Below are 13189 nucleotides of genomic sequence, written 5' to 3'. Positions count from 1 at the left end.
ATAGTAATAGTAAGGATTGTACACAAAGACCATAAAAAAATCTCTTGTTACAGTTTTTTTATAATTTTACTCCTTGGGTCACATAGTGAGTTAGAGCGGAGAGTTTTCGAGCTTCGCGAGACGACTCGTAATTGGAGAGTCAAAGTCTAGCAGTAAATTGAAGTTCGGAGTTTATTGATGGCCGTTTAGAGAGACCACTTCAGCGCGATCGACTCGCTTTGTTGTAACAAGATGTCCAAGGGCCCAGAGGCCATAGTTTTGAGACAATGAGTGTCGACTCTATTCTATAATAGTCACATAGCTGCATTTATGAATCGAAAGACCAATGAACTTCAATCAAATATTAGCTATTTTAATACTGTATGTCATTTGCACTTATTGATGACCTACCTGGTCACCTGGTGCAGTAGTGAGCTTTGTGAGAGAGGTTTTATAAGTGGCAAATCTGGGTTCGATTATTGGCGGGGGAAATTTTCTCTAGCCTTGTCTGATGGTGGCTACGGCGGTGACTGCTTCGACCGTAGCTAGTTACCGCAATATGTTCAAATATGTTTCATGTGTAAGGAGCACATCACTTACACACTTACACTATCACTGTTCACTATTCACTAACTCAAAAGGTGTTGTCGGATTACTTAAATGATACAAAAGCTTGAGTGTGAATTGCTTAATAGTTTAATATTAATTGACTGTGAGATGGTGATAAAAAAAATTACACGGCGAGGTTTTTGTGGGCTCTTCTCAGACCAGGGTGCGTTTGTAACCCTCGCAGCCTTAGGTTTAATGTGACAAACTAAGTTAACACCTAATGCTGATAAATTCGTTTGCCAACTCCCTCCTAATTAGGTAAACATATATACATATTTGGACGCTTCATAAAGAATATTTGAACATAAATACTTTCTTGCAAAATTAATCTTCTTGTTTCGTAAAGAGGGTTGTAATATGACGCAGATAGAAAAATACGATGACCTCTTTACCGATCAGTCACAAACAACAGCCAAGCGATTCACCCTGCCTCTACGATGTAGCGTAGAAACCGGAGTAGTAGAAATAGGAGTATGGGCTTAACCTTAGTTTAATATAGCTTTAACAGGTTACCATATTAGACTGCACTAGTGGAGTAAAACGAAAAAAAAATACCCGCCTGCCTACGAAACTATACTTTCATTCACATTCACACTTACTTTTACCAAGTAGGTACCAAAGTTTTACCTTTCGCATGCCTACTAGAATACTATTATACCATTACAACCGTAAACCATGCAAAGCCTTTTCGATAATAAAAGAATTGTATTTTCTAGGCATTTTCCGAGTTTCCTCTTTTGTGCGAAGCGTAGGCGAATCAATTGCTGAGTCCGTGCTAGGGTTAAGTGGGTCCGCACTTAAAAAGACATCAAGGGTACAGAAATGTTAGGTATTATAACTTCCCGATGACCCTCAGGAATTGGGGCAACCGATGTTGGCCCCCATTCCGGGTCGTACCCGATCAGAACGACCTCAAATTATCGATAGTACCTTATGTTTGGATCACATGTGTGATAGAAATAATATTACTTCCTGCATCTATAGCTTTTATGACTTTGGTTTATTGGAAGGAATCGCTATGTAGCGATAAGAATCATCATCACCATCAGCTCATTAGCTCACGAAAGGGCATGGGTCTCGACAGAGAACGAAAAAGGTTCAGGGCGTAGTCCACCATAGACTAGCGAAATGCGGATTGGTGGACTTCACACACCTTTGAGAATATTATAGAGAACTCTCAGGTATGCAGATTTCCTCACATTGTTTCCTTCTCTGTTGAAGGAAACGTGTGAGGAACGTGATATTTGAATTTCTTAAAACGCACATAACTTAGAAAAGTTAGAGGTGCGTGCCGGGATTAGAACTCGCTTTCCTGATAGTGAAGTCGAAGTCCTACACTCTGGGGTATCACCTATCTCCTTCATGTATGTAGCGATAATCCGCTAGTTTACTGAGATGTAAAATAAAGTGTTTTCATTCATCAATATTCATAAAATAATACGGTACCTAACGACTGGCAGTTATCATTATATCAACCCATTCCCAGCCCACTACAGAGCATGGTCTCCTCCCACAATGAGAAGAGGTTAAGGCCGTGGTCCAGTATGGGCTGGTGGACTCCACTCACTTTATTTATTTATTTATACTCTTTATTTCTACACCACTCAGAAAAAAGAACAAACACATGAAAAATGAAGCAGGATACAAAAGGCGGCCTTATCGGTAAGTAGCGATCTCTGCCAGGCAACCTTAAGATTAAGAAAACTAAAAAGAAAAACGAATAGGTGGGGTACATTATTTAGCACATACATACAAATGGAAAGGTCTGTACTGTAAGGTACCGGAAGAAATCGCTATTTAGCGATAAGGCCGCCAAATTGTACGTTCTACCTTATTGTGCTGTTGTATTTGTATCTCTGTAAATTTTCTCTGTGGTGTACAATAAAAGTGTATTCATTCATACAAATGTCTACATACTAATAGCGAACCAGACTACACAAATACTATTGATAAATATAAAAAACAAATAAACTAATACATATTATATATACTTAAATATGAGTTTGAGTAGATAAATAATAATAGTCGTCTCTACTGAGCGAGATAATGAGCCTTAACAGCATTTTTAAATATGCCCAGTGACTTCGGCTGTCTTATGTTTAATGGGAGTGCATTCCACAATTCAGACCTACCAATACCAATACCTTAGAAAACAATATGTAGAATTCTCAGGCATGCAGGTTACCTCACGAGCAAGTAAAAGTTTAATTGCTAATAACAGAAACGTGCGTGCGTTTAAAGTGCGTGCTGGGATCCGAACTCGCCCCCCGAAAGTGAAGTTGAAGTCCTGCCCACTGGGCTATTCACCGATTCGCTGTCACATATAGTAAAACGGAAACGCTTTTAGGAGAATTCATATTTTGTTTTTTTGAGTAAGTACTCGTACGTACATTTGCTTCGTTTATCTAGAAATAAGAATGTTCAATTGCGAACCACGAGGTTTCCTTTTCGAGTCCTGTAAATTAAATTACAGGCTCATTAGGCGTTGTGCTGTTTGGTCCAGGTTTTTTCAATACGAGCTCTGCGTTTGGGAATTGTGTTGTTCCAACCCATTTCCCCGGAAAGAAGATTACGCGGTCGGGCCCGGTTTACTATCACAGATGTGATAAAAACCCATTAGTCCGTGGTGGGTCCAAGCTTGTTAATCTATAGGTACTAATAGTAAAACTGAAGAGTTTGTTTTTCTGTTTGACTGCTGCTGAAAAACTTTTCGCATTATATGTATAACCCTATTTTTGCGAAAGGCATTGAGTATAACTTTTTAAATTCGTAAATTGGTGGGAAGCGCGTTGCAGTGGGTTCTAGTGCATCGTGTACAATAGTGATAGAAAATTCGTATTGGAAACTAACCAGGACGCGGACGAAGTCGGGAAACCGCGAGTCTATCTTAAAGCTGATGATGATAATCCCAGTTTTATAAAGATTTTCACTTTGTTGGTACTTTTTGTGTATGCAATTTCGCCATTCTCCCATATGAAAATGCCCTCGTAAATTTTCCGGCGAACACCTCGAGCCACAAAGTAAATACGACCTGTCGGCGGAAAATGTGTCTAGCGATGTGGAGCGTCTTAGGTTTTAAGTTTTTGAAGCTTATTTTCTTAAGGAATATGGTCGGGTGATTCTGGTTGTGTGTGTAACGTCGCCTTCTTATTTTGCTAACCTGTAGTCGGTAACATAAAATGGAAGGAGACACTTTGACGTTAAAATAAATCTTCACAAATTTACTTAAGTTGAGTTCTTTCTTATTCATACTAATTGTATATTGTCTGTCTAATTATAATAAAGTGTGTATTGTCACAGTACATTGTTTTTGTATTTGTTTAATCATAAATGAGAAAGTGTCTTTCTTTGTTTGCTTGTCCTTACCAATAGTCTAGATTTTTTTTTAAATGGCTTGCGTTTGTAACAAATGTGTGACTAGATTTTTGGCATAGAGTTATTGAAATGTCAAAGTCAAAGTCAAAAATATTTTTATTCAAGTAGGCCCATAGGTGCGACTTTTGATACGTAGTTATGGAGGAATTAGACGAATATATGCTTTCGCAGGAAAAGAAACGACTTCCACGGGATTTGTCAAGCGAAGCAAACTGGCTTGGAACTCGAGCAAAAGGTAGAATTAATACAAAAAATGTAAAAGTTCGAATTGAAGTTTGTCACTCAATCGCGCCAGAGCGGCTAAATCGATCTCGATGAAATTTAGCATAGAGATAGATTATATTCAGGAAATGTACTATGCCCGTGGGACAGATTTCTTATTCTTTGTAACAGAGCAAGAGATAAACATGATTTTTTGCATATTGGTAGACCTGGAGTCAGAGGTACACATCAGAATTGTCAACTTTTTTGCACACCGATATTTAGCTGTAACAAAGACTGGTATTGGTTTTTTTTCGAGAATGCTTATAAATGGGTTATTTTAAGTTAAGTTTTATTCGAAATTGTGGCAACATTAAAAAAGGATTTATAAGATGTGCAATTTTTTGAAAAAAACAATACTGCCTTACATTTATTTCGTCTTCACCTGGGCAATACTTGTGGTAAGTATCTGTAAGAATTTTTTACTTTGTTTAGGTTTTAATACTCAATTTATGTAACTTTTCTTTTTTTATATTCGCAAGTCTAGTACTCTCTTATTTTATTTGTGTTATGGTATGCTTCGGAATGTTTGGAAACAACTTGGTAAAGAAAATAAATCCTCAATTATCCTGAGAGCAAAACGATTTCTTTCTTTAAACGTTTTATTCCTTTTCACTTCTAAACTTTCCTAATGGTTGCCTTCGGGACATTTTAAATGTAATTACCGAATAAAAAGAAATCAGCCGGCAAATGGGGCTGAAATTAAAAGACGACACTTCTACTAATGCTTATTACTTTATCAAACGTTAGGACTTTTCGTTCCTTAATTAACAGATAAGTTAAAATTTCATTCTACTCGCTATTTTTTATTTCCGTAGAACTAATGTTTACAATAAAACATTTTTAATTCAACTAATTTTCTTCTACAGAAATTACCCGCTTTGTTTTAAAAGAAGTTGAAAGTTCCAACTTTAAAGATGATTTTCTACGCTTTTATTTTTAAGTATTATTTTGTGATAATAGCATAGCATTCTTTTAGAAAACAAAAATCCTTATTAAGGAAATTCATAACTTTTAATAAAAGTCTTCTTTACCTACCAACTTAAGATATCTTTTTGCGTAGTTTCTTTTTACGGGCTTATTAAATAGAATGTCTCAGAAGTCATGATTGCGGAGGGAGATAAAAGGTTTGCACTTTACTGCTTATTAGGAAAAACCTCAACGAACGATGGAACTTTTCTTCTACGCCGTATCACTCTACGCTATTCTAAGTATATGGCCTGAATCTATATTATATTATACTCATAAGGCCGAGCATAAGTCTGTCTGTCATATTAAAGATAACTTAGACAAACATAAATTATTTTTTTTTGCTAATTAATATACTACGACAATACACACATCGCCATCTAGCCCCAAAGTAAGCATAGCTTGTGATATGGTTACTAAGATGACTAATGAATAATTATATGAATAATTTACATAAATACTTATAATATATAGATAAACACCCAGACATTGAAAAACATTCATGTTCATCACACAAACATTGTCCAGTTGTGGGAATCAAACCCACAGCCTTGGCTCAGCAAGCATGGTCGCTGCTGACTGCGCCAATCGGCCGTCAATATCAAATGTTTTTAACTGATCCTACAATGTATTTGGGATATCGTTAAATTACCTTCATTAAAGAACGCATAAAACTAGAAAAAAAATGGTATCGGAGCCAGGCTGGTTTTCGAGGTATTTCACTCCGTGCTCTCATATTATATAAAAAAATATTTTTATTTTAAATACAGTCAAACCTGGATAAGATATAGGTTCAAGGGAGCACACTCTCATTTTTCTTTTTTGTTTCTCACTAACCCGAGTTTCTCGCTAATGCAGGTACATGGGTAGCGTTTCTCTCTTATAGAGGTACGCAGCAATAACAAGACATATTCATGCACTATGTAATTTTATTTTATTTAGAACTTATTTACATTAAAAAAAATCCGTGAATTTCGTTTGGGTTTCTGTTTTTGTATTTTGAATGTTTTTCTCGAACTCATAAATTTTGTCGAATATTGCTTGCTCGACTGTCGCTTATAGAGGTATAGATAAGTAGCAGTCTCACTTACGGAGGTCCGTGAGGGAATAACGACTCTCTCTTACAAAGGTTTCTGTTTCTCGCTAATAGAGGTTTTGGGAACTTAAAATGACGGGTCCTGGCTATTACTCTCACTTATAGAGTTTTCTCACTTATCCAGTTCTCACTTACCCAGGTTTGAATGTATATTCATGATCTGAGATGAAGGCCTAATATGTTATGACTATTAAAAGTTAGTCTGAAAAATATATATTTGGTAGTCCACCTATTCCATTATTCCATTACAAGTTATGAGCTCTAATACTCGCTATAAATCCAATCAAGAATAAAAAAACATTAGACTTTTTTACTTACTTACATTAATAATAACCAAACCTAATAACTAACTGTGCATAAAATCATTACCTGTGCGGCAATTTTTGCTCGGTTTTCTGTTCGGTGAGATTACATTTTGTAATTGTAGTATTAATTTGAAAGCGGTTGCGTACCAGCTATTTTACGAGAAAATGTATCGCAAAATCTTTTATTCTCACGAAATGAGTTTGACTGGATCTTAAGAAATTGAAATCAAATAACTCACGCAAATGCTTTCACGAGAAAAGCTGAACGAGGTAGCAATATCTGGCGTTGTACTGGCTATAAATAACAGTGCGGTTTTATTTCTACTGTTGTCTTAGCGGCAAGGAAAATAGAAATTCTTTTGTATCCCTTTGATATGGCTGTTTCCACAACGAGCTCTCTACTTACTTAGGATGTTAAAAAGAGCTAGGAAATATATATTAGAAGTTCCTTCTTAAATTTGCTTACCTATTCATGATTCACTGTTATCTCTATTGAGCGCTGTGAATATAAGTCCGGTCGGTAAAAGAGGTCCGGGTTCGATTTGCGGCAGGGGCAATTTGGGAATAATTAATTTCTGAATTTTCTCTGGTCTGGTCTGTTGCCGACAAAGATGTGCCGCTAAGCGATTTAGCGTTCCGGTGCGATGTCTCGTTGAAACAGATTAGGGGTATGATTAGGGGTATGACCGTATGACTACTCCCTAACAGGTTAGCCTGCTACCATCTTAGACTGCAGTTGCGATTGCAGTCAAGGGCTAACTTGTGGTAGGAAAAAAAAATCAAAAATCTTAACTAATTAAAAAACCTTACCTAAGCCCTATTCGTAGGGCAACTTGGTATGAAAATGAGAAATTGTAAAAATCAAATAAATAATTGGCCTAGATTTCGATTATAAGACTGAAAATTTGCTTTCTATACAAGAATAAAATACCTACCGTACACATTCACTTAAATACACACATTCACATACTTACAAAACTTCTATTAATAGATAGACTAGGTATTAATTATTATGTACTTCGAAATTTTGTTATTATAAGCACAAAGCCTATGTCTTATTGCTACTGTTAACTGGGGAGAGCACTGATAACTATCATACGAGTGTATACTCAGTTTAGTTATCAGGGCCTCTAGCTTATTTAATAGTTAAGCTTTGGTTACCTGTTTACATTGTTATTTAGAAAAAATAAATGATTATTATTGTTTTGAAATACAGTGCAACCTCGATGTAATAATTCGGAAGGGAAAAAGTATTCGATATACAAAGGAATTCGTTATATTGGGGTTAGGTTGGTCTAAAATTTGTTATATAGGGTTAAAAAAATAGTTTATTAATCAATTAATACTAAATATTGTTAATGCTTATATCTAAAAATAAATAAATATATTCGTTAATTTTATTTTTTTATGGTGAAAAATACGTTATAATAATATATAATATTTTATATTAAAAGTTCGCAAAATAAAGAATATTATATATTGACTCTTATGGTCAATTCAATGGGAATACGAAGGATTTTTTTAAATCTAGGAAGTCGTTATATTGAGGTACCTACCTACCTACGTTATAGGTGCACTAAATAAGGATCATATCAACATTACGGTTTCTCAATAACTAAGGAACAAAAATGGTGTACTTACGAATAGTTAGATCTGGGGACAGAATGTTTAATTGTATTGGACTACTCATTCCAAATCCCGTGGCAACCCGATTTTTTTCCCGGTTTAAAAATGACCTTATGTCCGCAATTAGAATTGAAACTTGTCTCTATTCAAATTTGCACGGGTTCTTAGTTGCTTTTCCTAAGTAAAAAAATGCATGTAAAATATAATGTAATATAAAGGTCCATAGATTCAAGTTACTAAACTGTGATAAGTTTGGTCACGAACGGCGTAGCAGATGCAATTATTCATTCGGAAATCTGCCCTAAACTTACTTTGTAACCTACTTATTTTATACGTGTTGTAGTTTAACATAAAATGTAAAAACAGATAACCGTTTTAATTGTTCGGTTTATTTACCTTAATAATACCTACTTCACCGAGGCTGGGTCAAACGTGTAAATCGTGGCCGTGAAATTAGGGTCTTATCCCGGATTACACACGACATTAAGTTTTTATTGTTTTCCCTCACCGCGGCCCTTTTATACGGCCTTTTTAGGTCCTTAACTATTTTATTCTAGCTTTGCAACGCGGTTTCATCCGCCGTTTAATTAAAAAAATATATCGAGTTTCAACGCCCACTCGTTCTATTTCTTCGTTTTCGCTTGACAGATATTTTTTTATTTAATCATTCTTGTAGTATTAGATTAACTTTAGGTTAAAAACTGTCGGACCATGTTGGCTTTTGTAGTATGTCTTTAATTTAAAGTAATATCTAGTGTTCAATATGCCCAGTGTCCTTTTCTTTCAAAGTTAATACGTTGCTACGTAAATTTTTTAAGAGAAAAACCAGGTTTCTTAAAATATTTTTACCGGCTTAATGTTAGTGATAAGGTTGCTTTCGCACCCTTCGCGTTTGTTTTGGTGTATTCATTCTCTATGTTTTGTTGCAATAAAGAGTTTATAACACATTTGAAAAATAGACTGAATATACTTTATCTGTTGAAGTCTGTACATTTAACAGCTGATAGTAGTAGGTCTAAAATATTGTGTAAACTTATTAAAGTAGCAAGTGCGAGTCGCGCGCCGGGTGCTTAAAGTAATTAGCAAAGCTCGTCCTGATTGCCTCTGACTTGGAAATTCGTGCCAGGAGATTAGGATGTAGATACTTGAGACGAGTATCTCGTCTCTATGGGGTTCGAATGAAATGAAAATACACTTGTATACATTATACGTACAGAAACAAGAAACATATAATCAATATCAGTTCACTGCCGGACCAAAGCGAGGATTTGCCCATAATCGGGTTGGTGTCCGCAGTAGATGGTAGTTGTGCTTGTCATAGAGAACTCTGCTGCCCGTACTCCGTTATATTTCCCTATTGGCATCGTTCTACACCCGCGGGCAGAGAGGTTGGCGACAACTGTATTCTGATCTGCCGGAGAAATATTAAAGATCAAAAATTGTAACCCGACTACGGAGAAATTTAATATTTTTAAAGCTCTCTTTCCACTTCTTAGTGGAACTCACAACAGGGTTCAAAACAGGGTTCAGAATAGACAAAAATAGTTTAACTTCATAATATATGTTATGTACAACTTTCGGAATATACAAATTGAGATTTTTCATTTCATACTAATATAAATTCAGAACTTTTTTTCTCAAATATAATTATTTTCTTCGCCTATTATGGACTGTCAAATCCGCCAAATTAAATTTGTTGACGAACATTATTCTGGTTGTGAGAGGAAGCCAAATATATACCAAAATCGATTCATAGGGTCGTCACAAACAACAATACATGCAAAGAAAATTAAACATATTACTTTCTAGTCGGGTAGAAAAGAAAGGTGCAACGTTTTAAATAATCCAAAAACGAAAGAGAAACAAAGAATTATAACTGTATATTTAACTTTTGCTGAAACGTAGTAAAGTATAGAAAAAATAAGATCTTGTCTTTATATATAATTGACACAGCCGCGCTATTCTTAAAAAATGTATCCTATAATCTTCCTCAGTGAAAGAGCTATCAGATGAAAAATATTTTTTTAAACCGGGAGTAGTTTTCATCCTCAATGTCATATCAGATCAATGTGATTTGTATTGTTGCGCTCTGAGTGAATTCACAAGGACAATTCGCAATGTGGGTTATTTGTTAAGTGAATAGGTAATTATATAGCATAGGATATAGCATAAGGATGTTAAGATTTTCTTTTAAAAAGCTACACCGTCGCATTAGGTTTGAGTATTCTGTAATGATAGTATTAGAATAAGAATATAAATTAATAAATAAATAAAGCTATGCTGCCATGTTTTACCCGGGTAAGCTGTAAATCAAAGTGCTATTTAATGTTAAACCTAAAGCTATCCTCAATGAGCGAGCTTCGAAAATAATTTTACAGATTGAAAATTTCTGAGATTAACTAGACCCCCACAAAATCTTCAGCTTTATAGTTTTATTTGCTGTGGCGTGCTACAGCTGGGTGGATTGTGATGTATTGTGTCATACTACATACTATCAGTCAAATCATCAAATTAATGATCAACATAATCATGATTTATCCACTAATTTATCATAATAATTAAATTTGTAAGGATGCATAGATAAATTTTCATACAAGAACTACTGGAAAAGTTCTAATTATCAGTCAATCAGTCAATATTTCGATGGATTGTTGAACGTTAGTCTTTTACACGAAAACTACTGAACCAATTTGACTGAAATTTGAAAAGGAGAATTACACACACATGAAACTCACACAGGCTACTTTAATGTACGGTTCCCCGGGATTTAAAAAAAACGCGGGAAAACGAGGATATAGCCACTGGCAACAGCTAGCAATATTATTATTATTATTATTATGCAAATACCTACTTTTTAGTAGGTCTGAGCACGAACACTGCTCTCTATAATTAAAAGCGCTGATCAAAAAGTGCTCAACATATTAAAGTTTTTATTAAAGTGTGTATAGCACCGTTTTCCAAATTAGGTAGGTGAGCCTATACATTATAATACCACGTAAAGTCACCCATAACCAGCGCACGTTAGCTTGTTATTAATAATTTAGAACCCGAAGCGAAGAACCTACATGCGAACAAGAAAGTTAAATTTTTGAATAGGCACATATTGCGTGTAAAGGAGCCGTGAGAGTATGAACTTGTTGGTTGGTGATACTGAAATATGTACAGGAGAATGGGGCAATTCGGAGTAATACTTAATAATAGTAAACGGCTTATTCCATCATTTTAGTTTATATTAATTATTATATGTATTATGATTATATACATAAATAGTAAATATTTGGCCATAAAAAATATATTGAATTTATAAATTTGTGTCGTTGTGTAAAGAACACAAAAGTATGTTAGAATAGATATATGGTAAATAAAGATAATGTAATAATAATATAACGACTATAATACTAAGAACAGATATATCTACTCGTAAGTATCTGAGCTCATGTAGATATATGCATTTCCTACATGGAAGCAACGTCACCTCTCATGGCGCTATTTCCAAAACCGTACCTACTACCAATCTGAATTACACAGTGCAACGTCGTTTACATGCTTTTTATTTGAAGGCATTAAATTATCTACAATAATTGACACATAAAAATCGCTGAAGGTAAACTTCTTCTTTTTCTTTAGCCTTGTTCAACCAAATTGATTTAGGCCTCCTTCAAGATCTTCCACTTCTCGCGACATTGAGCTGTGTGGATCCAATTCGAACCGGCTACCTTCTTCACGTCGTCCTTCCAGCGCATTTGTGGTCGTCCATGAGGGCACTTTTCTCCCCATGTCTTCCATTCGAGGAGACGTTTGCACCAAGCGTTCTCCTTCCAAGCTATATGTCCGGCCCACGTCCATACGCTACTTGTCTTGATACATCTGCAACTTTACTTTGATCTCGAAGTCATTCATTTGTTTTATGATCCCTCAGTGTCACGCCCACCAGTTTTCGTTCAGTTGCCCTCTGGGCCACTTGCAACTTGTAGATGATTTCCCTGGTGAATACCTAGATTTCGGCTCCGTAAGTGAGCACTGGTAGGATGCACTGGTTGAAAATCTTGGCTTTTTGTTCTGCTGAGATTTTCATCTTAAAAATATAGTTCAGTTTGGAGTAGGCCGCCTACATGAGCCTTACTCGTCTGTGAATCTCATTATTTTGGTTATCCTTGCGCATCCTGATCTTCTGCCCTAAATAGACATATTTCCTTACTTGTTCTATAGTGGTGTTGTTAACGGTTATATTAATGTTCTTTCTGTCCAAGTTAGTCATTATTTTTACCGTTTATTTACTCCTAAATAAGGTTTAACCCATTCCCATAATTTTTTACAAAATTCAAGTACCTACCATATTATGTGTAAGATATAGTCTGTGTACATTTCCTAGTACATACGAATCTGAATTACAACGTTACAACTGACGCACTAGCAAAATATGCGAGAAATCATGTAAACGACGTTGCATGATTTCTTGCATTTTTAGTGCGTCAGTGCCGCCATCTCTGGATTAATAACCAGCCATAATATGGTTTTGAGTGACATTGATTGGAAATTTTGTAAAGTTGTGCAAATTGTGTTTAATACATTTTTTTTAACTTCCTTGCGCAGTGCTGGGGTCTGTCCGGACATTTCAATCCTAGCCTTATATGGCTACTATAAGGCCTGGGTTGGATTCACAGCTGAGACAAGGTTTTTGGAATTTAGATCTACTTATTCGGCTCAGGTCTACCCTGATATTCGGATTCTGTTATGGTTAAGCAACGGCTCAGGTCCTCAGGTCGGGAGAACAATGAAATTTTTATTCCTAAAATGCTTGTGGTGTTGTATTCCTAATGAATAAACAGTCGTGGTAGACCACACACAAGATGGACAGACGGCAAACACCTTGGAGTGTGAAAATATCAATATAATAATCCTTATATTATCATCATCACAATCATCATCTTTTGTAGAGAGTTCTAATATCCCGTGGACGGGCTGCTTG

At 35.5% G+C, this 13189-nt stretch overlaps 1 protein-coding gene across 1 annotated transcript; it reads right to left on the bottom strand.

The window, feature by feature from the left end:
- Window positions 1-11867: 11867 nt before the first annotated feature.
- LOC120625979 lies at window positions 11868-12478 on the bottom strand. Its single transcript, XM_039893261.1, has 2 exons — window positions 12333-12478; window positions 11868-12087 (listed from the first exon to the last, which is right to left on the bottom strand). Exons 1-2 carry the CDS (start codon window positions 12476-12478, stop codon window positions 11868-11870), a joined length of 366 nt encoding a protein of 121 aa, XP_039749195.1.
- Between the last annotated feature and the right edge of the window lie 711 nt (window positions 12479-13189).

This window comes from Pararge aegeria, chromosome 8 (genome assembly GCF_905163445.1).
Source record: "Pararge aegeria chromosome 8, ilParAegt1.1, whole genome shotgun sequence".
NCBI lineage: Eukaryota > Metazoa > Arthropoda > Insecta > Lepidoptera > Nymphalidae > Pararge > Pararge aegeria.
The sequence above is the reverse complement of the archived record's forward strand: the minus strand, read 5'-3'. Positions and strand labels throughout refer to the sequence as shown.

Coding starts and splice junctions, on each gene's coding strand:
- LOC120625979 (XM_039893261.1), bottom strand. CDS start 12,478: ATGACTAACTTGGACAGAAAGAACATTAATATAACCGTTAACAACACC. Junction 12,088..12,332: donor CACAGACGAGTAAGGCTCAT/GTAGGCGGCCTA, acceptor GTAAAGTTGCAG/ATGTATCAAGACAAGTAGCG.